Source organism: Oryx dammah, unplaced genomic scaffold (genome assembly GCF_014754425.2).
Source record: "Oryx dammah isolate SB20612 unplaced genomic scaffold, SCBI_Odam_1.1 HiC_scaffold_29, whole genome shotgun sequence".
Taxonomy (NCBI): Eukaryota; Metazoa; Chordata; class Mammalia; order Artiodactyla; family Bovidae; genus Oryx; species Oryx dammah.
This window is the reverse complement of record NW_024070213.1, coordinates 80,703,260-80,731,139: the sequence shown is the minus strand read 5'-3', so window position 1 is coordinate 80,731,139 and position 27,880 is coordinate 80,703,260. Positions and strand designations below refer to the sequence as shown.

Sequence of the window (27,880 nt, the reverse complement as noted above, 5' to 3'; positions counted from 1 at the left end):
TTATAGCAACTCATTTATTATCTCACAATTTTGTATGTCACAAGTCCAGGCACAGAAATCCATGTTTGCTACTGAGGGTCTCACAAGGCTGAAATTTAGGTGTCAGCAGGGGTTATGGTGTTATCTGAAATTTGAAGTACTCTTCCAAGCTAATTCGGGTTTTTGGAAAATTGAGTTTCTTGGTGTTACACAACCAAGGTTCCAGATTTTTCTTGCTGACTGATAGCTGGAAGGTAGCTCTCATCTCCTAGAGGCTATCAGTAAATTATAGCCAATGTGGCTTTCCTACAACATGGTAGCTTACTTCAAGGTCCATAGGAGGATTGCTCAGATTTCTTGTAAGAGCTTACCTTATTAGGTCAGGCCCCCAAAACAGCATCTTATTATTGATACTCAAAGTCAGCAGATGAGGGACCTTAACTGCATCTCAAAACACCTTCAAATTTGCCAATAACATAATAATGGCCACATCATCATGGGAATACCATCAGGGCATAACTGGCTTATGGTGAATGATTGCTAATAGCACACTGTGAACATGACCCTATAAACAAATGAAAACTATAATAGGATTTTATAATTATTTATATAAACACTAAGTTTTATATCCCTTTACAAGTTACAAAGTGCTTGTACATACTCTGCATCATGACTACCTGTCAGAGAGGCACAGTAGATATTAATCCAACACTACAGTTGAAAAAAACAAGGCTCAAAGCAGCTAAGACATTTCCCAAATCCTTACAGAAAACTAGTAGTAGAGTCAGGCTTCAGCACAGGGTCTTTTCACCCTATAGTCCCGTCCTCTGTTTAGCTAATTCTGAGTTTTCAAACTGTGTTTGCTGAGGTTCCGAGGAAATATCTCAGGGATTACTGTAAGAACTCAGAGTGACTCTAAGAAAGTTGGGTTGTGTTGCAACAGTGGTTCGACTATTGTTTGTCCTCTATATTGTGAGTTCTACATAAGCTTTAATAACCACTGCATTTCACCATGCTGCCTTATAAAAGATAAAGAATACTTACAAAAAAAACCAAACACTTTAGTTTAAAAAATGATTTAGATAGCTGTATAGAAAAATCCAAGAGTCTATTCCAGTAAAGTTTTAAGAAACTGTCATTTCTTCCAGCAGCTGTTGAACCTTTTATAAAGAAAGAGAAAACAAACGCATTAAATAATTGATTGGAAATGTACACGTGGGAAAAAATGACAAACCCCACCTCCTTCACATTTTAAATACACATAAAAATGAATACCTTCTTAATGTCTGGTCTCTTATTTTTCTTTTCATGCAGACACTGACTGGCAACAGAGTACATAGTTTCAGTGGAAGTGGGATCAATGTCATTCATCTTCTTATCAACATAATCTTCAATTGTCTTTTCTTCATCTTCAATTTCTTCTTTAATATCTAGCTTTAAGGCAAAAGTTAAAACTTTAAAAGTTTCAAATAAAAGAGAAACAAGCAGGTAAATTCATAAGTGTATTTATAAATAAATATAAATTATAACTAAATTAATATTACTATGCTATAAAATAATACATTTAAATTATTTAATCTACATTATAATAACATTTACTCGTATTTACTATCTGCTGTTGTAACCTTATTAAGAATTGAGGACATCTAGGACAAACTCTATTTATTTACTTACTTATATTAATACATACATACATATCTCCTTCCTAGAAACATTTAGCCATTGCTCTCACATGCCCATTAGCAGCCCTTACTAGGCTTCCAGCACAGTGAGGTCTACTCCTGTGCTGTGCCCCCAATGATGCAGTTTCAACTCTGAATGCAGATCTTCCTCTCTGCACAAGCACACTGCTCTGTAGGTACTCACATTGTTGAATCAAGAGAAAAAGGGAGGAAGAAAAAGGGGGCAAGGCCATGATAAAAAGGTAACAAATATGGAGAGAGGTGGAGAACGAGCATGCTGTAGTGGTTGAACAGTGGTCCCCCAACAGAAATGTCCAAGTCCTGATCCTCAGGACGTGTGACTATAACAGTATTTGGAGAAAAAGGTGTTTGCAGATGTAATTATGCTAAGCAATTTAAGATGAGATCATCCTGGATTACCCAGGTAGGCCTTAAATCCAATTATAAATATCTGTATAAGAAAGAAAGAAACACATACATACACACACACACACACACAGAGGGGAAGACAGTCACGGGGAAGACACTGGAGGGATGTGGCTACCAGTCAAGGAATGTCAACAGCCACTGGAAGATGGAATGGGCAAGGGAAGACTCTCTCCTAAAGTATCCAGAGGGAATGGTGCCTGGACAAAATTTTGATTTCAACTTCTGGTTTCCGGAACTATGACAGAGTAATTCTGTCATTGCAAGTCCTATTTTTGTGGTAGTAATCTTTTTCCCTCTTATATTTTTAATCTATACACTTTCTCTGTATAATACAACCAACATCCAAAGCTTTATGTATGCCTGTACATGAACGGCTCAAAAACTGCAACTCCAGCCCAGGCTTCTTTTCTGACCTCCAATAACCAATGGAACAGAGGATTTATTTCTTTGATAAAGACAAAATTTCACTATGTGCTACAGAGAAGCCTGGTGGGTTACAGTCCATGGGGTTGCAAAGAGTTAGATATGACTTAGCATGCACTCACCCTGTATAAAATATTATGAAATATTATAAAAATATTAACTTTTCATAATAATTGGAGGCTTTATACTTTACTATAAAATATTAGATACCATGTAACATTCAATTGGTAAAGAATCCGCCTGCAATGCAGGAGACCCCTCCAATCCCAAAGAAAGGCAATGCCAATTGCCTTTCAATTGGGAAGATTCACTGGAGAAGCGACAGGCTACCCACTCCTGTATTCTTAGGCTTCCCTTTGGCTCAGCTCGTAAAGAATCTGCTTGCAATGTGGGAGACTTGGGTTCGATCCCTAGGTTGGGACAATCCCCTGGAGAAAGGAAAGGCTGCCCACTCCATTATTCTGGCCTGGAGAATTCCATGGACCATATACGTCACAGGGTTGCAGAGTTGGACATGACTGAGTAACGTTCACTTTCACTTTTCAATATTCATTATACATATCCAAGAACCCATGGCAAGCTTTATAATATATACTTATATAAGGGACATCTGTAGCAACATTATAATACAGAGATATTACACTTATGGTTTTTCTTAAAAATATGGCATGAGCCTTTGAGAAAATATATTATACCTTTTGACTTTCTAATCTTTGTTCTAGGGAAATAATCTGGTATACACATGTCTGAATTTTTCTAATGTCCCATTAGAACACAGAAATTAGAATAAAGTCAGTGTAGGCCTTACAATAGCTGAGAAAAGAAAAGAAGCTAAAGGCAAAGGAGAAAAGGAAAGATATAAGCATCTGAATGCAGAGTTCCAAAGAATAGCAAGGAGAGATAAGAAAGCTTTCCTCGGCGATCGATGCAAAGAAATAGGGGAAAACAGAATGGGAAAGACTAGAGATCTCTTCAAGAAAATCAGAGATAACAAGGGAACACTTCATGCAATGATGGGCTTGATAAAGGACAAAAATGGTATGGAGCTAACAGAAGCAGAAGATATTAAGAAGAGGCGGCAAGAATACACAGAACTATTCAAAAAAGATCTTCACAACCCAGATAACCATGATGGTGTGATCACTTATCTAGAGCCAGACATCTTGGAATGTGAAGTCAAGTGGGCCTTAGGAAGTATCACTATGAACAAAGTTAGTGGAGGTGATGGAATTCCAGTTGAGCTATTTCAAATCCTGAAAGATGATGCTGTGAAAGTGCTGCACTCAACATGCCAGAAAATCTGGAAAAACCAGCCGTTGTCATAGGACTGGAAAAGGTCAGTTTTCATTCCAATCCCAAAGAAAGGCAATGCCAAAGAATGTTCAAAATACTGCACAACTGCACTCATCTCACACACTAGCAAAGTAATGCTCAAAATTCTCTAAGCCAGGCTTCAACAGAACGTGAACCGTGAACTTCCAGATGTTCAAGCTGGATTTAGAAAAGGCAGAGGAACCAGAGATCAAATTGCCAACATCTGCTGGATCACAGAAAAACCAAGAGAGTTCCAGAAAGACATCTATTTTTGCTTTATTGACTACACTAAAGCTTTTGAGCGCCGAACAATTGATGCTTTTGAACTGTGGTGTTGAGAGTCCCTTGGACTGAAAGGAGATCCAACCAGTCCATTCTGAAGGAGATTAGCCCTGGGGTTTCTTTGGAAGGAATGATGCTAAAGCTGAAACTCCAGTACTTTGGCCACCTCATGCAAAGAGTTGACTCATTGGAAAAGACTCTGATGCTGGGAGAGATTGGGGGCAGGAGGAGAAGGGGACAACCGAGGATGAGATGGCTGGATGGCATCACTGACTCGATGGACGTGAGTCTGAGTGAACTCCGGGAGTTGGTGATGGACAGGGAGGCCTGGCGTGCTGCGATTCATGGGGTCGCAAAGAGTCGGACACGACTGAGTGACTGAACTGAACTGAACTGAAGTGAAAGCTTTTGGCACAAAGTGACAAAGAACTAAAGAGCCTCTTGATGAAAGTGAAAGAGGAGAGTGAAAAAGCTGGCTTAAAGCTCAACATTCAGAAAACGAAGATCATGGCATCTGGTCCCATCACTTCATAGCAAATAGATGGGGAAACAGTGGAAATAGTGACAGACTTAATTTTCTTGGGGACCAAAATCACTGCAGATGTTGACTGCAGCCATGAAATTAAAAGATGCTTACTCCTTGGAAGAAAAGCTATGGCCAACCTAAACAGCATATTAAAAAGCAGAGACATTACTTTGCCAAGAAAGGTCCATCTAGTCAAAGCTATGGTTTTTCCAGTAGTCATGTATGGATGTGAGAGTTGGACTAGAAAGAAGGCTTAGTGCCAAAGAATTGATGCTTTTGAACTGTGGTGTTGGAGAAGACTCTTGAGAGTCCCTTGGACTGCAAGGAGATCCAACCAGTCCATCCTAAAGGAAATCAGTCCTGAATATTCACTGGAAGGACTGATGCTGAAGCTTTACCTCCAATATTTTGGCCACCTGATATGAAAAACTGACTCACTGGAAAAGAACCTGATGCTGGGAAAGGTTGAAGGCAGGAGGAGAAGTGGAACGATAGAGGATGAGATGGTTGGATGGCATCACAGACGGGATGGACATGAGTTTGAGTAGGCTCCGGGAGTTGGTGATTGACAGGGAAGCCTGGAGTGCTGCAGTCCATGGGGTGGCAAGGATTTGGAAATGACTGAGCAACCGAACTGAATTGAGGTATTTGAATAATTTTATGAAAAACATATGTGGTAGTATTTATGTAAGTTTTTAATTTTATAGGACCCTGTAAGTTCTTAAAATTTAGTATAAAGGAAAACAAGGCCTGGCATAACTTTACTGTAGTTTTAGCGTTCAGTTAGTCTATTTATATAATTGTCAATGAATCCCTATATAATACACAGGTAAAATTTTCTATAATAACTTTATTAAAAATATTCCATAATAGAAATGGAGAAAGAATTTTATTAGCAATTCTAGTCTGACACAAATTTCTAAGGAAGAATGTTATTTCTCCTCTGAAAATGGTATTAGTAATCACCATGAAAGTAACAAAATAAAAATACACTAGAGGAGATCTCAGAAATCATACAGCTCCATTGTGATTTTAGCTACAAAGAAACTAGAACATAGAATATATCAGTGTCTTTTCCAAGCTTCACAAATATTTCATGGCAGAGCTGAGATTAAAAATAATTGATGCTTTTTCCATATGCCACTATGTAATTGCCAACAGAAAGATTGCCAGTAGAAAATGACATTTCCAGATTCTGAATTTACCCACATAAATTTAGATTATAAACGAAAGAGAAAAGAGCTAGAAAAGTGAAATCTTTCTATTACCAATAACTGAGGTTCACGGTGTTCATCCACAGCTGGAAGTCCGGTTATTATTTCTAGTAAAACCTAAGAAGAAAGTAAAACCCATAAATATAAGACTCAAGACAACATATAAAAACTGGAAGGAACATGGCTCTTGATTATGAAATTGAATGAACCATTTCCATACACTGCATGACTTTTAGGCATGAAAGTGGAAAGAACACAAGCTGTGGTCATTTCTTACCACCCTTTCTTCCCTGACACCTCAGAACTCATCAGTCTCCACACGTAATTCTTTAATACTGGCAACTCACTAAACAATCAGCCCCCTAAATATGTGTTCTGGACATACTCTTTTTCCTGTCTTGCAGAAGATATATCACAAGAATAATTTTCTCTGGCTTTTAGGAGAATACTATTTTCTAAACCTCAGGCATATCCTAGAAACTTGTGCCTTAACTTCACAGTGTTATGACAGTAGACATCCATAAAAGAAACACATACGAGTGTAAAAGATAAAGGATTTTCCAATTCTCCAACCACTCCTGCCCCACTCCTTACACCATCATAAAAGGTTATTATCCAACTGGTAGATCAGAAAATGCCACAACATATTTCCTTCAAAAAATTTCCTCTTTAAAATATGACACTAAAATGCATACTGTAGGACACAATTTATATACTAAGTTTCATGCTAATTCACGTGGCAAAAATATTATTTCTTACAGTAATTTCAGAAATCAATTTAAAAGCCTTACAAATTCAGAGAAGTTTTTATTACTTTCTCATTTAACTAGAGGTTAAAGTGAGCAATTTGTATCTTTACATATGAGAGCTAAGCAACATAGGTGTATTCAAAATATTCTATTTCAATTTCACAAGTAGAGCCAGAACGATTATTGTTACTAATTATATGTATAGTAAAATATAATATATTACAAGTATGTGTACATGCATGCTAGGTTGTTTCAGTCATGTCCAACTCTTTGCGACCCCATGGACTGTAGCCCACCAGGCTCCTCTGTCCATGGGATTCTCCAGGCTAGAACATTGGAGTGGGTTGCCATGCCCTTCTCCAGGGAATCCTCCTGACCCAGGGATCAAACCCATATCTCATACCTCCTGCATTGGTAGGCAGGTTCTTTACCACTAGCACCACCTGGGAAGCCTATTTACATGTATAGAGAAATAAACATATATGAAACTTACCACACCAAAGCTGTAGATGTCAGATTTGGGTGTAATTTCTCCTCGCAAAGCTTCAGGTGCCATATAAGCTGTTGTTCCCACAATTCTGCTAGTCATGACTGTCTGGGCAAACTTCTCAGAAGCCCGTGCAAGCCCAAAGTCAGATATTTTGGCTGTAAAGTCTTCATCTAGTAAGATATTTGCACTGAAAAACAGTTTTTCTTTTTAAACAAATCAAATAGTTCCTTAGGAAGGTATAACACTGTATGTATTTACAGAGTATTTTATAATACACATCATAAAAGGTTGAATCTATGTAAATAAATCTGGATTAAGGATTATAGCTAAAGAAGAATAAAACTGTCTTCCTTTTTGTTTCTGTAAGGAAAATTTGAAAATAAAGTGAAGTAAAACTCTTCACATTAGTGATATTTTTATTATTTCACAAGTAATTTATTATAGGGCAACTTCCCTCAAAGTATGCGAAAGCACCCTTCTTAATTCCTCCCCTAAAATTTCTCAATTCATTTAAAAACAAACTTCCAACCAGAGTATCTCAACTATATCATTTCTTAGGGGGTACTCTTTCTGAAATCTTTTGAAGAGGAAATAATATGGCTAAAAGATCTTAATTCATTTATTTTATGCATTTGCTCATACAATCATACTTTCATTCAACAAAACTTTATTGAAGACCCACAACGTGTTACAGTATTTAAGCTCAGTGCTGGGCATGGGGACAATCTTAGGATCTTGTCTGTGACAAAGATATAGAAATAATTTTTAAAAAGTCCTAATGGTGATGCTGAGAGAACAACTGTGTGTGCAGAAGAACTGCAGAAAACTTCAAGGAGAAGGTGAAAAGTGTGTGTAGTCTTGAAGGATTATTAGAAGTTGAGGTTACTGAGGGAAAGAAAGGCATTTGAGGCAAATGGAACAGAATGGACACAGTGCTCAATTTGAAGTAACTAGTGTCAGTGGAACGTGAGGAGAACTTGAACTTTATCCTGGAAGCAACAGAATGCCCGCTGAATGTTTCTTAGTGAGGAATGATGTTATCAAACTTGATTTTTAGAACTACAACCTGGCAGTATATTAGAGAATAGACAAGAATTGGCACAGACCAATTAAAGGATGACCAGGAAAGTTTGTAAAAAAGCAAATAAGAGATAGTAAAAGTGTAAATAAAGGCTGAGGAGAAAAGGAGGTGCAAATTTTGAGGTACACTCAATAGAACCTTGTAATTTATATGGTATGGGGAATGAGGAAGTCTTTAGCTTAGAAGATGGGATGAATACTGACTTCACTTGATTAGGAAAAAAACACAGAGGGAAGAATTTGGGTTGGAAGAGAAATGAATTTGACTTCTAACATGTTGACTTAGGAACTGCTATGGAACATTGTGGTAGGGTGATTTGGTCTGGAGACACTGAAAATATAGGACTGGAGGCTGACGATATAGATTTGAGTCACCCACATGGAGGTAGCAGTTGAAGTCAACATATCCCTCAGTAAGAATACGCAGGATTAACAGAAGAGACAATGAGGTAGCAATCAATTAGAATACACAGTTAGAATACACCGAGTAAGGGATGGGAGATGGTGTATCTTCTCTTTTCTAAGGCCAATCCCTCTACAGGACTCCTCTCTACATTCTCAGGAACCTTATTCTATAAACTACCTCACTTCTCTCTTCTGTTCTATCACATCCCTCTTCCCACAGGCATAAAAGCACGCTTTGGTCTCTGCCATCTTAAGAAAAAAAAAGTTTGCTGAATGACACATTGATTTCCAGCTATCACCCTTCATGGGCTAAATAAAAGTGTCTCATTAGACTTATTTATACTCATATTTCACTCTCTCCTCAGTTCAGTTCAGTTCAGTCACTCAATCATGGCTGATCTTTGTGACCCCATGAATCGTAGCACACCAGGCCTCCCTGTCCATCACCAACTCCCGGAGTTCACTCAGACTTGTGTCCATCGAGTCGGTGATGCCATTCAGCCATCTCATCCTCGGTTGTCCCCTTCTCCTCCTGCCCCCAATCTCTCCCAGCATCAAAGTCTTTTCCAATGAGTCAACTCTTCACATGAGGTGGCCAAAGTACTGGAGTTTCAGCTTTAGCATCATTCCTGCCAAAGAAATCCCCAGGTTGATCTCCTTTAGAATGGACTGGACTGGACAGACCTTTGTTGGCAAAGTAATGTCTCTGCTTTTGAATATGCTATCTAGGTTGGTCATAACTTTTCTTCCAAGGAGTAAGCGTCTTTTAATTTCATGGTTGCAGTCACCATCTGCAGTGATTTTGGAGCCCAGCAAAATAAAGTCTGACATTGTTTCCACTCTTTCCCCATCTATTTCCCATGAAGTGATGGGACCAGATGCCATGATCTTCATTTTCTGAATGTTGAGCTTTAAGCCAACTTTTTCACTCTCCTCTTTCACCTTCATCAAGAGGCTTTTTAGTTCCTCTTCACGATCTGCCATAGGGTGGTGTCATCTGCATATCTGAGGTTATTGATATTTCTCCCGGCAATCGTGATTCCAGCTTGTGCTTCTTCCAGCACAGCGTTTCTCATGATGTACTCTGCATAGAAGTCAAATAAGCAGGGTGACAATATACAGCCTTGACGTACTCCTTTTCTTATTTGGAACCAGTCTGTTGTTCCATGTCCAGTTCTAACTGTTGCTTCCTGACCTGAATATAGGTTTCTCAAGATGCAGGTCAGGTGGTCTGATATTCCCATCTCTTTCAGCATTTTCCACAGTTTATTGTGATCCACACAGTCAAAGGCTTTGGCATAGTCAATAAAGCAGAACTAGATGGTTTTCTGGAACTCCCTTGCTTTTTTGATGATCCAGAGGATGTTGGCAATTTGATCTCTGGTTCCTCTGCCTTTTCTAAAACCAGCTTGAACATCTGGAAGTTCACGGTTCACGTATTGCTGAAGCCTGGCTTGGAGAATTTTGAGCATTACTTTACTAGCATGTGAGATGAGTGCAATTGTGCAGTAGTTTGACCATTCTTTGGCATTTCCTTCCTTTGGGATTGGAATGAAAACTGATCTTTTCCAGTCCTGTGGCCACTGCTGAGTTTTCCAAATTTGCTGGCATACTGAGTGCAGCACTTTCACAGCATCATCTTTCAGGATTGGAAACAGCTCAATTGGAATTCCATCACCTCCACTAGCTTTGTTCGTAGTGATGCTTTCTAAGGCCCACTTGATTTCATGTTCCAGGATGTCTGGCTCTAGGTGAGTGATCATACCATCGTGATTATCTGGGTCGTGAAGCTCTTTTTTGTACAGTTCTTCTGTGTATTGTTGCCACCTCTTCTTAATATCTTCTGCTTCTGTTAGGTCTACACCATTTCTGTCCTTTATCGAGCCCATCTTTTCATGAAACTACCACCTGAATTCTGACCCAATTACTACATGGAAATAGATTTCCTGAAAGTCACTAATGACCTTCATGGCACTAATCAAATGCTTCATTTAAATGTTTTTTAAAATGGGTCATTTTTCAGTTTTCATTCTGACTTCCAAAAAGCAACTGAAAATTTTGACTAATCCTTCTCAGGCAACTGTCTTTCCTTGTTCTCAGGGATACCACACTCTCCTGGTTTTCAGCTTCATTGCATCCTTTCTTAGATTCCATTTTAGACTCATTTTGTTCTACTTCGCCATTAAGTCTTAAAGTTCCTCAGGGCTAAATCTTGTAACCTTTTCCTAATCTGTATCTTTCTTAAAGTTAAGGTAACTATGTGCTAGCTCTTCAAATCATACATAGTAACACAGAAATTGATATGTTCAGCTCAGACTTCTTTTAGCTCCACCATGTACCTCATGCTGATTAACATCTCTACTCACTTCTGTATCTTAAAGGAACCTTTAACACAACATGTACAAAAGAGAACTCACATTTTCCAATCCCAACCTTGTCCTCTTTCTGTGCTTTCTCTGTAAATGAATCATGCCACAGTCATTCCAGAATGCAGTTCTGGAAGCCATAAATCCTCCTGCCATTCCTGACATGTTCCTCTCCCTGAATGCTACCCACCCACCCTGCAGGCAAGAGTAAGCAAGAATCTGTTCACATTTCTTCATATAAACTGTTATCACCAAATCTTCTGACAGGCTCCAAGCTACCGTTTCTTACAAATGAGTCTCTATACTCAAGCCAAAGTGATCTTCTCAAAACTCAACTATGATGCCACATTCCTCCTTATAATTATTCAATGGCATTTGATTATACTTATGATAAAAGTAGAGCTCTTATATTGGTCTATTAGGTCCTACACAGGGCTTAGCTCTCTTCCTACCTTATAATTTTATCTTCTTTTTCTATCCATCACTCCTTCAATTTCTGCACTTCAGTCATTTATTTTACCTCCTGTAATCTATCATGTTCCCTCTGAACACTGGTCTCAGAAATGTGCTTCCTTATTCCCAGAATACTTTTTCCCCATATTCTATAGCTGTCCTCAAATTGTGCTCATGTCCTGTTCATTCTTTGGATCTCTGCTTAAGTATAATTTTCTCAGGGAACTCTTTTTTATACTAATCCTATAGACTATACACTAAAGTTCTACTATTATTTTGTGATTATCTGATTACTGACAGATGCTACAAATGCTACTTTTGCTAACTATACCATCTACAGTACCTGTCGTATAATGGATGCTCAATTAATATTTGTTAACTAAATAAATACATAACAAGGAAAATAACTGAAATGTACTCATGAAGAATGAAAGTGATTCAAAAAAGAGTGATGATCCAGAAAATAAGAAAATTGACAGAATTCTGACAAGAAGAACAGAATAACATACTGTGGAAAACAAACAAAAAAACACAGGTTACTTAGGATGAGTACTAGAAATAGGTCACTGGGTTTGAAATAAGGGAGATTATAGACGTCCTTAGTGAGACAAGCTTTCATGGCAAGTTAAGAAGTTCATGTCAATAGTGAATAGGAAGAGTGAGAGAAAATTATTCTTTAAAGACCGTTCTCCAAAAGCTTTTTAAAGGCAGCATTTACCTTTTAATATCTCTATGAATATGATGGTTTTCATGTAAATAACTGAGGCCATTAGCTGTACCCTGGGCAATCTTGCATCTCATGTACCAAGAGAGTGGGGGAGTACCATCCTTACGAAGTAAGAAACAAACCAATTAAAAATAAAAGAGGAGAATAAAAAAAATCTATAGAAAATATATAACAGAACATTTCTTCTAAGCAGCTACTGACCATATTATTACATTGCTAACAATTTAGAACTACCACTTTTTAAGTTGTTAAACAAAAAGAGCTAAATAAGATCAAATGGAAGTTAGCATTTCTTATCAAACAATAAAAATATATGAGAGCATCTTCAAAGTCTAGCCTTGACTGATAATTTTACATTTTAGATTATCTGATAGAAAGGGAATTCCAATTGTTTAAATAACTGTATAGTTTTCACAAACTAGGAAAGATATTAATACAGTTTAAAAGATTCTGTCATAGAGAAAATATTAGAATTCCAACACAGAAACAGGAAGCCAAACAACCTAATAAAAAACATCTTACCAAGCAAGCCAGTCTGTCCAGCAATGAACCATTGGGCATGTAAACATACACTAAGCAGAGGTCATCGCCATCACTTGAGAAACCAAGGAGCTCTACTAAGTTTTCATGTTGACACCTGTGGCAAATAATTTTCCATCCAAAATTATTACCATATATACACATATTTCCCTGAAGGTTATGTTATTCAATTTGGAGCTTTAAAAGAACATAGAAAGAAATAATTATATGCTATACATTATTGCAATGTGATACGTATGTTTCTAAATCTTTATATATGTTTAGTATAACTGTTTATAATGTTCTGTAAACAGTTCCCTTTCGGTCAATATTAATCAACATAATTTTGATTTTAAAATTAAAGCTCAATAATTCACATATAATAGTTTGGTTAAGAACTAGGTAGGTGTTTACCATTGTTTCACATAATTTTTAATGACAGCGTAAACAACAGCTCAAGAAGTGTGTTGAAACGTGTATGACAACCCTTTCAAGAACTCTCAAACACATTCAAAGCACTGATTTACAGATATCTGATTTTCAATTACATCTAATTTATACATTTTTGATCTTTAATAGTATCTGGTTATTTATAACCTAATTTGAGTTTCTTTATATACTTGAGAGTAATAAGACTAAATAAAGCTGAAGTATAACAAAACTGCAGGCATCTATGGTACAGTAAGCACAAAGAAATCTGGGCTCAAATTCCTAAGTTTAAAGTACAGCTCTGCCACCTCCTGGAAATGTGACTTTTCACAAGTTAACAGCCTCACTGAGCTTCAGCAACTTTCCCTGGTAAATGTGGGTAATAATGCCTATTATGTAACATAAATGCTGTGAGAATTAAATGAGCAAATACATATGAGAGTCCTCTGGCTTCCCTGGTGGCTCAGTGGTAAAGAACCAGCCTGCCAAGCAGGAGATGCAGGTTCGATCCCTAGGCTGGGAAGATCCCCTGAACTAGCAAACGTCAGCCCACTCCAGTAATTTTTGCCTGGAGAATCCCATGGACAAAGGAGCCTGGTAGGCTACAGTCTATGGGGGTCACAAAAGAGTCAGACAGGACTTAGTGACTAAAGAGCAACAAATATGAGAGCCCAGAATATATTCTATGACGTGCAAATTAAAACAGCAAGTATTCCATTTTCACCAAATTGGCACACTTTAAAAATGAGTAGATAACATTTGCTGAGTTTATACTAACAAGGCATGTGGTACTTGATTTACCTGCTTTGTTTAATTAACCCTTAAAATAACAAAACCAATACAGAATTGTAAAGTAAAATAAAAAATAAAATTAAAAAAAAATCTAAAATAAATAAATAAAAATAAATAAAATAAAACCTGTCTATATAAGGATGGACATTTATTGAAAATAACAGAATCCATGGTATCTTTCAAAGCAAAGATTATAATTTCCCTTTAATTTTTGATTAATTGGATTCCTCTCCAATAAAAAATTGCTATAGGTAAAAAAAAAAAGGAAAAAAAATAATAACTTAATGAAACATTTCATTATTAAAATAATTATCCCATTTTATAAATGAGAAAACAGACAAGAAACTTGGCTGAGGTCATTCTGCTAGTAAGGGCCAGAGGTTGATATTTATTTTAAAAACAGCAATAATATTTAATGGTATTGTGGTAGCAGTTGTGAAATCGCAATAAAGCTGGTAGAAGTATGTGAAGTGAAAGTCACTCAGTCATGTCTGACTCTTTATGACCCCATGGACTGTAGTCCGCCAGGTTGCTCTGTCTATGGGGATTCATTCTCCAGGCAAGAATACTGGAGTGGATTGCCATAGCCTTCTCCAGGAGATCTTCTGGACCCTGGGACTGAACCTGGGTCTCCTGCATTGCAGGCAGATTCTTTATCATCTGAGCCACCAAATTATTATAACAACTACAAAGTCATTTAGACAAATATTCAGAAAGTCTTTAAAAAGTGCATGTATTCAGAACCAGTAAAACTTCTAGGACTATCTCCTGATGAAAAAAGCATATTTGCACTTAAATATTTATGTAAGAGATTTAAAGGTGTTTTAATTTGTAATACTGAAAATTAGAAACAAATATGGAAGGGTAATGGTTAAATAAAACATAATTTGTATATATGCTAGAATATTATGCAATAATTTTAAATGTTTCAACATGGAAAAAATGCCACACACTCATCATGAAGCAAGTACATCAAAATACTAGCAGTGGTTATCTCTGAGTGATATATTCAAGGGATGAATATTTTCCTGTATTTTCCAGATTATCTATTTTGAACAAGTTATTTTTAGGACTGGAGAGTGGAAGTAGGAGCAGAAGGAACAAATCCTGGACAGTCTTTTTATTTTTTTCAGTGTATATTATTTTTACTGAAAAAATTAATTCCAATCTATTCTTTCTTTCTTGAAGTTAAGCAACTAGAATTGGTCATTTATAGCAATGGGTCTAATGAGAATAAATTGGTAAATCCTATTAAGGATATATTTCAAAATCGCAAGTTCTGGAGTCAGACAGATCTGGATTTGAAACCCACATATTTATGTTTAAGTGACCTTGGATAAAGTTATTTAATGTTTCTGTATCTCAGTGGAAAAAACAAAGTGTGTGTATTGCGGGTGGTTACAACAATTGTGGTTATAACAATTGGTTAATGCATTACAGTTTTTGGTCTATGGTATAGAAGGTGAAAAGGAGGAGAGTAAAAAGCCTGGCTTAAAACTCAGCATTAAAAAATGTAAGATTATGGCATCTGGTCCCATCACTTCATGGCAAATAGATGGGGAAACAATGGAAACAGTGACAGACTTCATTTTCTTGGACTCCAAAATCAATGTGGATGGTGACTGCAGCCATGAAATTAAAAGATGCTTGCTTCTTGGAAGGAAAGCTATGATAAACCTAGACAGCATATTAAAAAGCAGAGACATCACTTTGCCAACAAAGGTCTGTATAGTCAAAGCTATGGTTTTTCCAGTAATCGTGTATGGATGTGAGAGTTGAACTATAAAGAAGGCTGAGTGCTGAAGAATTGATGCTTTCAAACTGTGGTGCTGGAGAAGACTCTTGAAAGTCCCTTGAGGGAGATCAAGCAAGGAGATCAAGCCAGTCCATCCTAAAGGAAATTAACCCTGAATATTCATTGGAAGGACTGATGCTGAAGCTGAAGCTCCAATATTTGGCCACCTGATGTGAAGAGCTGACTCACTGGAAAAGACCCTGATCTAGGAAAGATTAGGGGCAAGAGGAGAAGAGGGCAAGAGGTTGAGACAGTTGGATGGCATCATTGATGCAATGCACATGAATTTGAGCAAATTCAGGGAGATAATGAAGGACAGGGAAGCCTGGTATGCTACAGTTCATGGGGTCGCACAGAGTCAGAAATGATTTGGCGACTGAACAACAACATATAGTGAAGTATCAATCACTATAATTATTAGAATAAATTTCCCAATTTGTTTTTCCTTCTCTTTCTGACAATTTTCAAACATACTGAGTCAATGGCTTCTAAACATTCTTGCATATAACACTTCCCTGGTTTATGGTGTTAACATATCAAATGGACTATTTGCCATGTATATATTAATATATAAATATATATTTATACACACATGCATATATATACTATAATTTACCTCTCATAAATTTTGAGAACAGAAAACATGATAATGGAATCATAGTTCCATTATCAACTATCCAGATAGTTGAAATTCCATATAATTTTGCCATGATTTAGAAAAATGACTGCTGTTTAATCTACACACATATGAGTGAGTATATGTAGCCAGAGAATTGTAGAGTTAAAGTTCTGTCAAGTTCGTTAAACTATTTTAGCCTATATTTAAAAATATCACCAGTTCTTAGCATACTCTGGGTAGGAAATAGGTCCTTTCTTGTTCTGCTCTCTTCCATGGTACCATACTGCCAAATTAACTTACTTTGCCATTACTTTTATTTCTTGATCAAATTGTTGTTTCAGTTCTTCAGTACTAATGTCAACCATCTAAAAATACAAAATAATATACAATATAATACCATACAATAACCCAGAGGCTCCTAAAGCTAGAAGGGGTACAAGAGATCATCTGGCAGATCCTGCTTTTTTTAAAAATATATGTAAGTCATCATTCTCCCCATTTTATAAACAACTGAGAACTAGAAATAGTGATTTGCTCAAGGTCTCATGGCTGGTTAAATGGAAGGGAGAAAACCGTATAACTCATATAACTACATATAATTCAGTGATTCATTGTGGGAACAAAATGAAATAATAAGAGACTTTACTGTAAACATTCTGAAAAAAAATTCAGTGTGTTAGAAAACATAAGCAATTTTGAAGGCAAAAAGAAAAACAAGATGTGCAAAAGTATTTGCAACATATATGACAAAGGGCTCTTTATTATAAAAAATGCATTGTATTGATATTTTAGAATATAAGAATAGATTTAAAATATAAGATATTCTAATAGAAATGCAAAGGGTGCAAATGAGAATTTTTTAAATTTTTTATTGCAATATTTTCTAATCTTTATTTTTAAATGAGAAAAGTAAATAAGGAAGATATTTTTATAAAATTTTCTTAGCATCTTAATGTTTTAATATTGATTCTACATGGAGCACTGTGTAGAATTTGGCTTCTCTATTTTATGAATCTCCCCAAATTATGTGTATAATTGTATGTATGTGAATACAACTAAATTCTTGTAGAGACAGTATCTGCAGCTTTCAACAAAGTTTTAAATGTTAAGAATTGCCAATTTAGAATGATGTTTACTGAGAGAAAATACACACTGAAATAATACATTTCCTAAAGATTAACTTAATATTTATTATTCCCTCATAGCTCAGTTGGTAAAGAATCCAGCTGTAATGCAGGAAACCCCAGTTCTATTCCTGGGTCAGGAAGATCTGCTGGAGAAGGGATAGGCTACCCCCTCCAGTCTTCTTGGGCTTCCATTGTGGCTCAACTGGGAAAGAATTTGCCTGTAATGCGGGAGACCTGGGTTTGATCCCTGGGTTGGGAAGATCCCCTGGAGAAGGGAAAGGCTATCCACTCCAGTATTCTGGCCTAGAGAATTCCATGGACTATACAGGCCATGGGGTCACAAGGAGTCGGACACGACTGAGCAACTTTCACTCACTCACATATAGCACACTAGGAAACAACTCTTCCTGTAATTTTTTCTCTTCCAGAAAATATAACTTACTGCTGTAAGCTTCTTCACTGCTACAGTCCTGTTGTTCACGTAGCCTTTATACACAACTCCAAACCCTCCTTCTCCCATTTTGTTACCACCAACAGAAATGGGCCGTTCATCAAAGTTATTTGTGACATCCTTCAATTCAAAAAATGAAAAACTGTGAAAACCTGTAATGTCAATAGAATAAGAAAAAGAGTGCTTCAATAAAAAAGAAATTGGTTTTCATAATTTCAGTATTTTCTCAATTTGGATATTTCATACCTATGCAAACATTTCAACTCTAGTCACTTATTTTCTTTATAAAATGATCCTTTCAAACTATGTAAATATTTACTTCTTTTTTTATCACAGCTTCTGTGGTTGTTCATATGTCCTATTACATCTACTCACCTATAACACTAAAACAATGAAGACGCCGCCTAATAAATCAGGAGGAAAACAAGACCACAGAAGAGCTATTGCCAGAGAAAATAAACAAAAGGAGAGCTTTATTTTAAAGCAGTGATGGTCTCATGACAAACTCACTAGCAGAAAGCAAGGCAAATATTACTTACGTGTATCACTAAATTCTAAGCTTGTATTTTCTGGACTTGAGAAGTCAGGTAGCACATAGTTTTGTTCAAGATTCTCATCAGATATCACAGATGTCCTGTCTTTGCCACAGAGGGGCTTCGGTTTCTGCTGAACTGTTACAGTGACTTTAGAAGGCAGTGTATTAACATTTTTGGGTACAGCATCTAACAAGTGAAATAAGATACAAGTTGTTGTTACATAAGAAAAAGTGTTTGTGAAAAAGTTAAATTAGGAACTCAATTTACTTAACATCATTCCAGTTTCTACCCATTAGCCCCATATTTTCACAGCGCTCATGAGAATTTACCTAGTAAGAATTTGTAAATTTGGATAAGGATGGGGCAAGGCAGTGTTTCCAAAAAATGGCCTATAAGTCACCTGCAGCAGAAGCACTGAAGTACCTGTTTTAACACATTGACCTTGAACTTAATTCAAGAATTCTGATAATGAGGTCTGGAGTAAAGCCTGGGAAGTTACATGTTAATCAAGAACTCCAGGTAATTCTTATGCCCTCTGAAGGGTAAGAACTGCAAGAGCTTTTTGTCATCATTCTAAACTTCCTATTGGCATAAAGCTACCTGACTTTAACTGCATGTTCAGACTGAATCCTGAAGTCTTACCAGTTTCAGGATTTTCTCAGCAGCCAGTCTGCAGCATCTGGGGTGCTTGTTAAAGAGGTGGGGAGAGTTCAAAGAATGAAGAATCTTAAAGGTAAGGTTCATCTACTCTGAGAAAAAAGTAAGAGAAGAAACATTCCTATTTCTGTCACTTGTCTTTCCATCCTAGTCACTGATATCGTAGACACGCTCAGTTTACCTGGTAGCAAAAGACTTGCAGGGGCAAAAAACTCATTTTGGACCAAAATATCCACAAGATCACCAACTGTGCAATTTGTGGTGCCCCAGTCAAACAGTAATTCACACGTGGGGCTTTTTCCAGTTTGCAGTAATGCTTCAAATCTCCTTAAAGCAAGTAACAGAGAAATAAGATTAGTATGTAAGTAGAGTTAACAAGTAAGTAGGTATTATTCCCCTCAATCCCCTTCTTGTCCACAGCACTTCCTATGATTAAAAAAAGAAAGGGGCAGAAAGAGAGTCAGCAAGAATTACAGAGAATAGGAAAGACAGGCAGAAGGAAGAAAAGATGCTGAAGGTGATGATAAGTTGACAGACACTGAGTATTTACAGTGGGCTACAGGATGCAAAACAGGAACTCATATAATTCTCAAAGACACTGTGAATATCATGCTAATGTACTAAAGAGAAAGCATGAGAGGTAAGCAGTCCACAGTCACACAGCCAATAAACTTGTATACAAACTGAGATTCAAACTGATATCTCACTGAACACACAGGTGTACTCTCAACATATGAAGCTATACTAGTTCCCTACATGACTTATTAACACTGTTAGCCATATGATTTTTAATAAAGCAGGCTGCTTAAAGAAATAGAAAATATATACACTTGGAGAATTATTCCTTGGATCTTAACTATATTCCATTTCAACTGAGGGAAAAACAGATCAGTTTTTCATGAAAAATTTCTTTATAAATAGTTGGTGAGAAGTTGCTGTATAATATAGGGAGCCCAGTCTGGCACTCTATTGATGACCTAGAGAGGAGGGATGGGGGAAAGGAAGGGAGGCTCAAGAGGGAGGGGATATATATAATTATGACTGATTTGTGTTATATGGCAGAAACAACACAACATTGTAAAAATTAAAAAAACATAAATAAAAAAGAAAAAAACTATCAACAGTTTTGAAAGCAATATTTAAAAACCTAAACAACTTAGCTCTCTCTGTTTTTTCCTGAAAATCTGTTTATTTCAAAAAATTTCAAACCTACAGAAAAGTTGAAAGGAAAATACCATGAGCTACCATCTAGATTCGCTGAAGGACCAGGTAATGTTTAACTGTGTTTATGCTTTCGCCCTCTCCCTCTTCATCTCTGTGTCTGTGTGCTCACTTTACAGAACTTAGACCAGATGTGTAGTAGAACTCTCACAGTCCAGATTTGTCTGACAAATCTCTCACGATTAAATTCAGATGAAAAACTGCTGGTAAGACCATTACATAGATGACAATGTGTCCTTTCCACTGCATCACATCCGAGGCACATAAAGGCAGTCTGTACCAATAGTGATGACACCAGTTGGATTACTTGGTTAAAGAGGTGTACTGCAGATTTTTTTCTCTGCAAAAGCACCTTTCCTCTTTGCAATTCATAAATCATCTGTGGAATATACTTTGAAATCATGTAGGTATCTTGTTCATCAACACCCTTTTGCCTCGGGGTTTCAGCACTCACTGAGGAGCCCTTCATAATCAATTACTCACTGGTAGTTGTAAATTGGTAAGTTTTTAGTTCTCTCATTCTTTCAATATTTGCTGCCATTATTCTGTAAAGAAGAGTCTTTTCTCCTCATTCTCTCAACTATGCTTTCAGCGTTTTTTTTTTTTTTTCTTTTTTTGGCTGTGCTGTATCACGGGGCTCAGGCTTCTCCAGTTGCAGTAAATGGGCTCTAGAGCACATGAGCTTAGGAGTTGCTGCACACATGCTTGACTACCCCACGCCTGGTATGTGTGATCTTAGTTCCCCGACCAGGGATCAAACCCACATCCCCTGCTTTGGAAGGCAGATTCTTAACCACTGGACCACCACAGAAGTCCCTTCTCCCAAGGTCTTCAAGTGAATATCAACAAACTCTCTATAAGAATGGTTTCTGAGGTTTAAACTTAAGCTTCCTCCAAATAATTTAAGATGCTCATCCTTCACATGAGAAAACACTTCCTGGAAGGACTAATATGAAAACTAAAGTTTCAGATTTTTTTCAGGTTAATGCTGAAAGTCACAAATAAATTTATTTCCCTTTGCTTCCAGAGACATATTTTGACATGAGTTTTGGCTGAAATAACTGACAAAAACAAAATTTGTACTTATATCTCACACTGAATCAAGTAGAGACAAATAGAATGGAATTTTTCTGAAGACAGTGTTGAAAAATCCAGGGTAAGAACTAAGAAGTCGATTTATAGATGTATACATGTACAAGCAACTTTACAACATCAGTTTGAAAAATTCCCCAAATATACCATTTAAGTGAATTAGAGACTCATACATGAATTTAACCATAAAAATTTATTTGCAAGATCACAGTATTGACCTGGCTGATATACTGGAGAATGAAGCAAAAGTCGCAAAAAAAAAAAAAAAAGAGGGGGGATTTATTACCATACCTCCCCTAGAGAGAGATTTATTTTCTGAACTGCAGCATTAGACAGTATTTGTACCTATTAATCATTCTAAATTGTGATGTAAGAATTTAAAAAGAGAAAGATTTTTATGTTACCTTATGTGAAACTGATTGTATCTATCATCACCAGATGGTTTTTTAATAGCGACTGCTAACTTCTTCCATCCTTCTTGAGGATCAATAAAATCAGACAGCTTTCTAATTAGTCCAAGACTGAGGCAGCGCACGTATGTTGATGCTGTTATGGGTTTGTTCATCTTTTATTCCTAAAATATGGAAAATTCTCATTAAAATTTTACAGTAGCTTTAGTGATGACATCTATAAGCTCACACATCACACTTTGGTCTAACATAGGAAATGCTGGCAACTTATTACACTGTAATGAAGGAAAACTCCAAGGTCAAGACATTGATATTTTAGTCTTTCTCCGCCTCTAAATATTAATTAAAAATTACAGGATTATTTTTCTGACATTAATATTTTCTAAGTGAAATTTACAAAAAGGTGGAAAAAATGTACTTTTTCATAAAAATTCATGTAAACATATTCAGGAATCAAATATATTATGAAAAATATTTTTCAATTTAAAATATTTTTCTCAATCTGTATTTCTTTACTAGTAAATATTTATGCAACATTCTTTGGTAGAAGTAAAAAAAAGAAATGTCCTGAAATAATTTGTATAGCATTCAAAGATGGTCTACTCACTACCTTTTTATGTAACATGTTCTTCCTTGACTCTGCTGCAATTTTTGAGTCCATCAGACTTGCCTGATGATAATTCATTCCCTACTAAGGTGAACCCTGTGGTTTGCCACCTAACTACTCTTTAGGCAGAACCTTTATTTGCTCACTCCCCTATTCTTCTGTTACTCCATCCTGGAGAGTTGTAGCTAGGGACCTCACAATTTTTCTTATATACAAGCACTGCTGAATATAGCTGTGGAGAACCCAGTAACTGAGCAGACTGGTGTGAATACAAATTTAGGGGACCCCTTTTCACTGGGCCTTCAACACTGCTGTTTATCCTTTCACTTGCCTTTGCTCATCCCCCTGAGTGACTATTTCACACCTTCAGGTCTCCCCATAATTTATCTGACTTCTGCCTCACTCATTCCCAGCAGGCCAGTGGCCTTTCCTTCTAATTAATCAAAACAAGTAGATTTAAATATTCTCCTATCAATTACTCTCCTGCTCCCTTACATACTTTTATTTTAAAAGGGCAATATAATTAATTTGGGAGTAAAGACTAGATTCATGTGGTATGAAATTGAGATGCTACAAAAGGGTAAGAAGAAAGAAGTCCTCCTATGTCTTAGGCTCTATATTGGCAGTCTCTTCTCTGCGGCCTTCTTTGATCACATCTAGATAGGTCCACCTACTCTCAACCTAATTATCTTTCATCATTGCACGATGTGTTTGTAATCATATATTTATTTGTTTAGCTGCTTATAATGGTCTCCACCATTAGACTATAAGCTCCATGAATTCAGAGGTAATGTTCATTTTATTCACTAATATATAACTAATTACTAGCATACCCCAGAAATTGGTATTCAGTATTACAAATGAATGAATTTCTTGCCCATGCTAGGTGACTTATATATTTCACTTGATCATAACAGTGACTAAGGCAGGGCTGGGATCTCTATTTCATGAAAGTAGTAAGTGAAAGTTAGTTCTTGAACCCATGTCTGACTCCAAATTCATGTCATATATGCCTGTTTCTCTAATTCAATTCATTGTTCATGTCATTCTCTTTTCTAGAAAGACCAGTCATTTCCTTTCATTCATTCATACACTTAATAAAGATATATGTCAGGCTTTGCACTAAGTGACGGGAGCTACAGAGAAGAGAAAATCTTTGTTTTCAAGCTTCTCAGTCTAATGGGGGATACAACCACTTACACTCAGTATAAACGTTACAAGAAGTGTTAGCAGTGTTAATGGGGCCCAGAGGAGAAGCATCAAGGAAGGAAATCTAAAGAGTCTGAAGTCTGAAGACAGATTTGGGTGAGTGGGTAGTTGGAAGGAATGAGGATAAACCCCAAAGGGAATTCCAGGCAGCAGGATTAGCATGGCAAAGGGCGGGTTAGGCTAAGGCCAGGAGTTTGCTATGGCTGGACCTAGGATACGTGTCATTAAGCAGTAAAATATGAAGTGGGAGAGGTAGGCAGGGCCAAGTCATCATGCCCCTCATATACTACAATGGGAGATTTAAACTTCATATGAAAAGGTATAGGGGAGCCACTGCACAATTTAAGGAAAGGTGGTAAGTGATCTTATTTGGTTAACTGGATTCCTCTGGATAAAACTTGAAGGGGTACATATTAAGGAAAGAGATCAGTTTGAAAACTTTACAATAATCTGTAAATCAAAGTCTTAAGAAAGCATTCAGTCAGGGAATGGAGAAGAAACAGCTTCAAAGATCTGGGAAGAAAATCAAGACATTAGAAGAATGGGAGACCGAGGAAAACAAGCTGATTCCTAACTTTTTCGGCTTGGGTAATTACGTAGATGATAGAGGAAATAATGTGTTCAGTTCTGCACGCGTGCTCGCTCAGAAGTTTTCAACTCTACAGACTATAGCCCAGCAGGCTCCTCTGGCCACAGGATTTTTCTGGCAAGAATACTGGAGTGGGTTGCCCCATGTTCAGTTTTGGTCAATGTTAAATGTGAAATATCGACCTCTAGCACCATCTGGGAAGCTGGCACTAAATAGCTAAATATACAGTCTGGAGATTAGGATAGATGTTTTGGTAATGAATCCTCAAGTATGAGCCTTCTCACATATTCCCATATGAATAGTTGGCTGAAGCAACAAGAAATATGGGCCTGCCTATTAGGAATATAAAGAGGAAGGAAGGAATGAAGGGGAAACAAAAAAAGAAACTATAAAAAAAGTATTGATAGGTCATGGAAGCTAAGAAAACCAGGAGGTAGTATACCAGAGATTTCTAGAATGGGGTATAGATTGGTATAAAAGTCCCTGAGAGATCAGATAAATACTGATGGTGTGCTCAATTTGGAAACCAAAAGGCCTTTGGGTGACTTAAGAACAGTTTTGGTGGAGCAATGAGTGCATAGTAGAAATACATTTTCCAAGAAGACTTTGGGTTCCTATGTAGCTCCTCCACAAGCCAATTGTGACTAGCATCAATAACTCAATTTCTCTGGACTTCGGTTTCTTCATCTGAAAACCGGAGATGGTCATATCTAAGAGTTTCTGTATAGATTAAAAGTCAAAAGATGTCTAATTCTATCAATAATAAGTGATCAAAGAAAATATAGTGATGATTATTATAAGGCAGAAGTTATTCTTCTGTCATATTTTAAAAAAGAAATGTGCAGAGTTTTATTTAAGCTCAATTTCACAACAGCAGTGAAAGGCAACCGAAGGAGAGGAAGTGGAAATAAGAAAGTTTGAGAACAGAGCTAAGCTTTTCACGGTGACAGTCATGTTACTAAGCATAGTATCCTTAATATGCTTATAATCTTCCCAAAATACATTATTCACTCCCATGCTTTCTTCAGTAAAGGATTGTAGATAACCATTTACCTAGATCAAAAGTGGTTGTCCGTTTTTGGACAACCCAACACCATCATTATGAACAAAAGTCTGTGATACCTTCTAGACCTAATAGGTTATACAGGGCTGCCCTTCTCAAACTGGGATGTTTGCTAATATGCCATAAATTAAACACAATATATTAATACCATCCTCAAAAATCAATTTAACTTAATGGTAAGTAATTTGAAACATTTTGGATATATTTTTAAAAAAACAAAATATTATTCATTTATGAATATTTACTGAATCTCTATTTTGTGCTGGATATTGATCCAGGTCCCTGGAGATAAAGCATTAGGAAAATAAGAAAAAAAAAAATTAACTGAATTCATGGAGTGAGTGAAGTCACTCAGTTGTGTCCGACTCTTTGTGACCCCATGGACTGTAGGAGACTACCATGCTCCTCTGTCCATGGGATTTTCCAGGCAAGAGTGCTTATATTCTAACAGATGAAGATGGGTAATAAGCATTTACTCTACAGTACACTGTGCTGTGTTAAGTTGCTATAGTCATGTCCGACTCTTTTGTGACCCTATGGACTGTAGCCCACCAGGCTCCTCTGTCCATGGGATATTCCAGGCAAGGATACTGGAGTGGATTGCCACTTCCTTCTCCAGGGGATCTTCCCAACTCAAGGGACGGAACCCGAGTCTCTTATGTCTCCTGCATTAACAGGTGGGTCCTTTACCCCTCGAGCCACTGGGAAGTCTTTATATGATGCCAAATGAAAAGGAAAAAAAAAAAAAATAACTGAGAAAGGGTTTTAATTTTAAATGGAGTACTCAGAGTAGGCCTCAATAAGGTGCCATGGGATTAAAGGTTTAAGGGAATGAGAAAGCTAGCCACTGGGATATCTGTGGTAAAAGTTTCTGGGCAAAAGGAATAGAGAACGTAAGGGTCTGGAATGGGCTCACTGAGGAACCACAAGAAAACAGTAAGACTGGAGAAGAGGGAGCAGGAAAGCAGAGTAGGAGAGAGGGGTAATGGGGCCAGGTCCCCTAAGGTCCTACTTCATTTTCATCTTCTGAGGGAGATGAGAAGACAGGGGAGATTTTGAGAAGCGGACAGACGTGCTCTATACTTAAAAGGACATCGGGGACTGCTGTGGAAAATTATTGTTGTTTAATCGCTGTTTAAATTATTGTTGAATAAAGTATATTAAAATAAGGGCAGAAAAGCAGGAAGAGATCAATTAAGTACATCAACAATCCAGGTGGGAGGTGCTTGTGGCTTACATCAGAGTGGTAGCAAAGAAGGTAGAATTCCTAGGATGATGGATATTTTCTGAGGTAGAAACCTCAGAAATCACACAGAATCCTGTATGCTGCTATGAAGAGTGAGAAGTTGGCACCAAGGTTTCTGGCTTGAACAAGCTTCCTGACCTTTACAATACGATGGAGAAGACTGTGAAAGGACCCTGACCCTCTGTCCCCAAGAGGAGCGCGCTGTGCGCTAGTATCTCGCCTTGAGTTAGGCGGGGATGGGGGTGGAGAAGACGCCCGTGGTTCCGCCTCTCTCCGCCCCCTTCCTGACTTTTACAATAAGATGGAGCAGAATGTGAAAGGAGCATGTTTAGCCTGGAAGTTCAGGATTTCTGTTTGGACAGGGGTAAGCAAACGTCAAATGAACGTTTAGCACGCAAACAAAAGTGAAAAGAAATCTTAACTTTCTGACAGGTCTCTTCAAGGATTACCCCCAGAAAGGGAAAAGGCAAATCTGAATATCCTCTGCTCTCAGCTCTTTAGGCAGAGACGTTTTTGAGGCACTTGTTCAGTTGCTAAGTCCCGTCCTACTCTTTGCGACCCCAAATAGCCCCTCAGGCTCCTCTATCCTCCACTATCTCTGGGAATTTGCTCAAATTTATGTCCAGTGAGTCGGTGATGCTATCCAATCATCTGTTCCTCTGCCACCCCTTCTGCCTTCAGTCTTCCCCAGCATCCCATCCTAAATGGCTAAAATGCTTTCTGAGGTTGCATTTCATCCCTTTGCTCCCTCTCGTTTCCAGGCTGTCGGTACCCTTTCCCCATCTGATAACGTACTGACAATGCCGCTCCACTTTCTAATTTCCTGGAGGCCTGAGAAACTAGCTAATTAGAATCTTGTGGGGGTTCAGAATGCTTTCCACGCGGTCAGCATCTTTGTTGGGTGCTGGTCCTACTTCCTGGTTCTGAGGAAAAGAGATTTCATTTCGTAAACAGGGTTCTCGGAACACATAGCTCGGGAGTTGAGAAACTCGAGGCGGTGTCCGACCACCGAGTGACGCTTCTCTTCGCCCCACGGTCCTCCAATGGAGGACCCACCAATTTTCTAATCCCTAGGGACCCACCCAAGCCTTTATCCTGGAGCAGGCGCTGCCCACGCAACCTACTTCCCCTCTAACTTTCCTCACTTGGGCTGAAGAGAAGTCGATTTTCCTTCCGAGCAGTCCCTCCACAACCCTGAGGCCAGGGCGCAGACCTCGGACACTTCGCGGAGAAGGTGGCGCGCAAGTCCGGAACCCCTTACCTGCCCGGGCGCGCGGCGCAGGGGCGCACAGGGCGCCGTGGGGCTGAGCCAGCGTCGTCAGGACCCAAGTACTCCGAAGGGCCGGGGCGTGCCCAATCCGTCAGGTCCCGCCCCCGCCCCTCTCCGCCCCCTTCCTCT

At 37.7% G+C, this 27,880-nt stretch overlaps 1 protein-coding gene across 3 annotated transcripts; it reads right to left on the bottom strand.

Moving 5' to 3' along the window:
- On the bottom strand, positions 1–27,841 carry IRAK4 (interleukin 1 receptor associated kinase 4). 3 transcript variants are annotated; one of them, XM_040233802.1, is made up of 12 exons: positions 27,743–27,841; positions 21,762–21,931; positions 19,226–19,371; positions 18,391–18,573; positions 17,843–18,003; positions 16,574–16,638; positions 12,642–12,756; positions 12,111–12,220; positions 7,092–7,275; positions 5,904–5,966; positions 1,255–1,413; positions 1–1,139 (listed from the first exon to the last, which is right to left on the bottom strand). In XM_040233802.1, the coding sequence occupies exons 2-12, from the start codon at positions 21,920–21,922 to the stop codon at positions 1,104–1,106; spliced, it is 1,383 nt and encodes a 460-aa protein (XP_040089736.1). In that variant the 5' UTR covers positions 21,923–21,931; positions 27,743–27,841; the 3' UTR covers positions 1–1,103. The 3 variants fall into 3 exon arrangements, with proteins under 3 accessions (XP_040089736.1, XP_040089735.1, XP_040089737.1); XM_040233801.1 differs by having other exon boundaries at positions 27,627–27,809; XM_040233803.1 differs by lacking the exons at positions 19,226–19,371; positions 27,743–27,841 and having other exon boundaries at positions 21,762–21,879.
- Between the last annotated feature and the right edge of the window lie 39 nt (positions 27,842–27,880).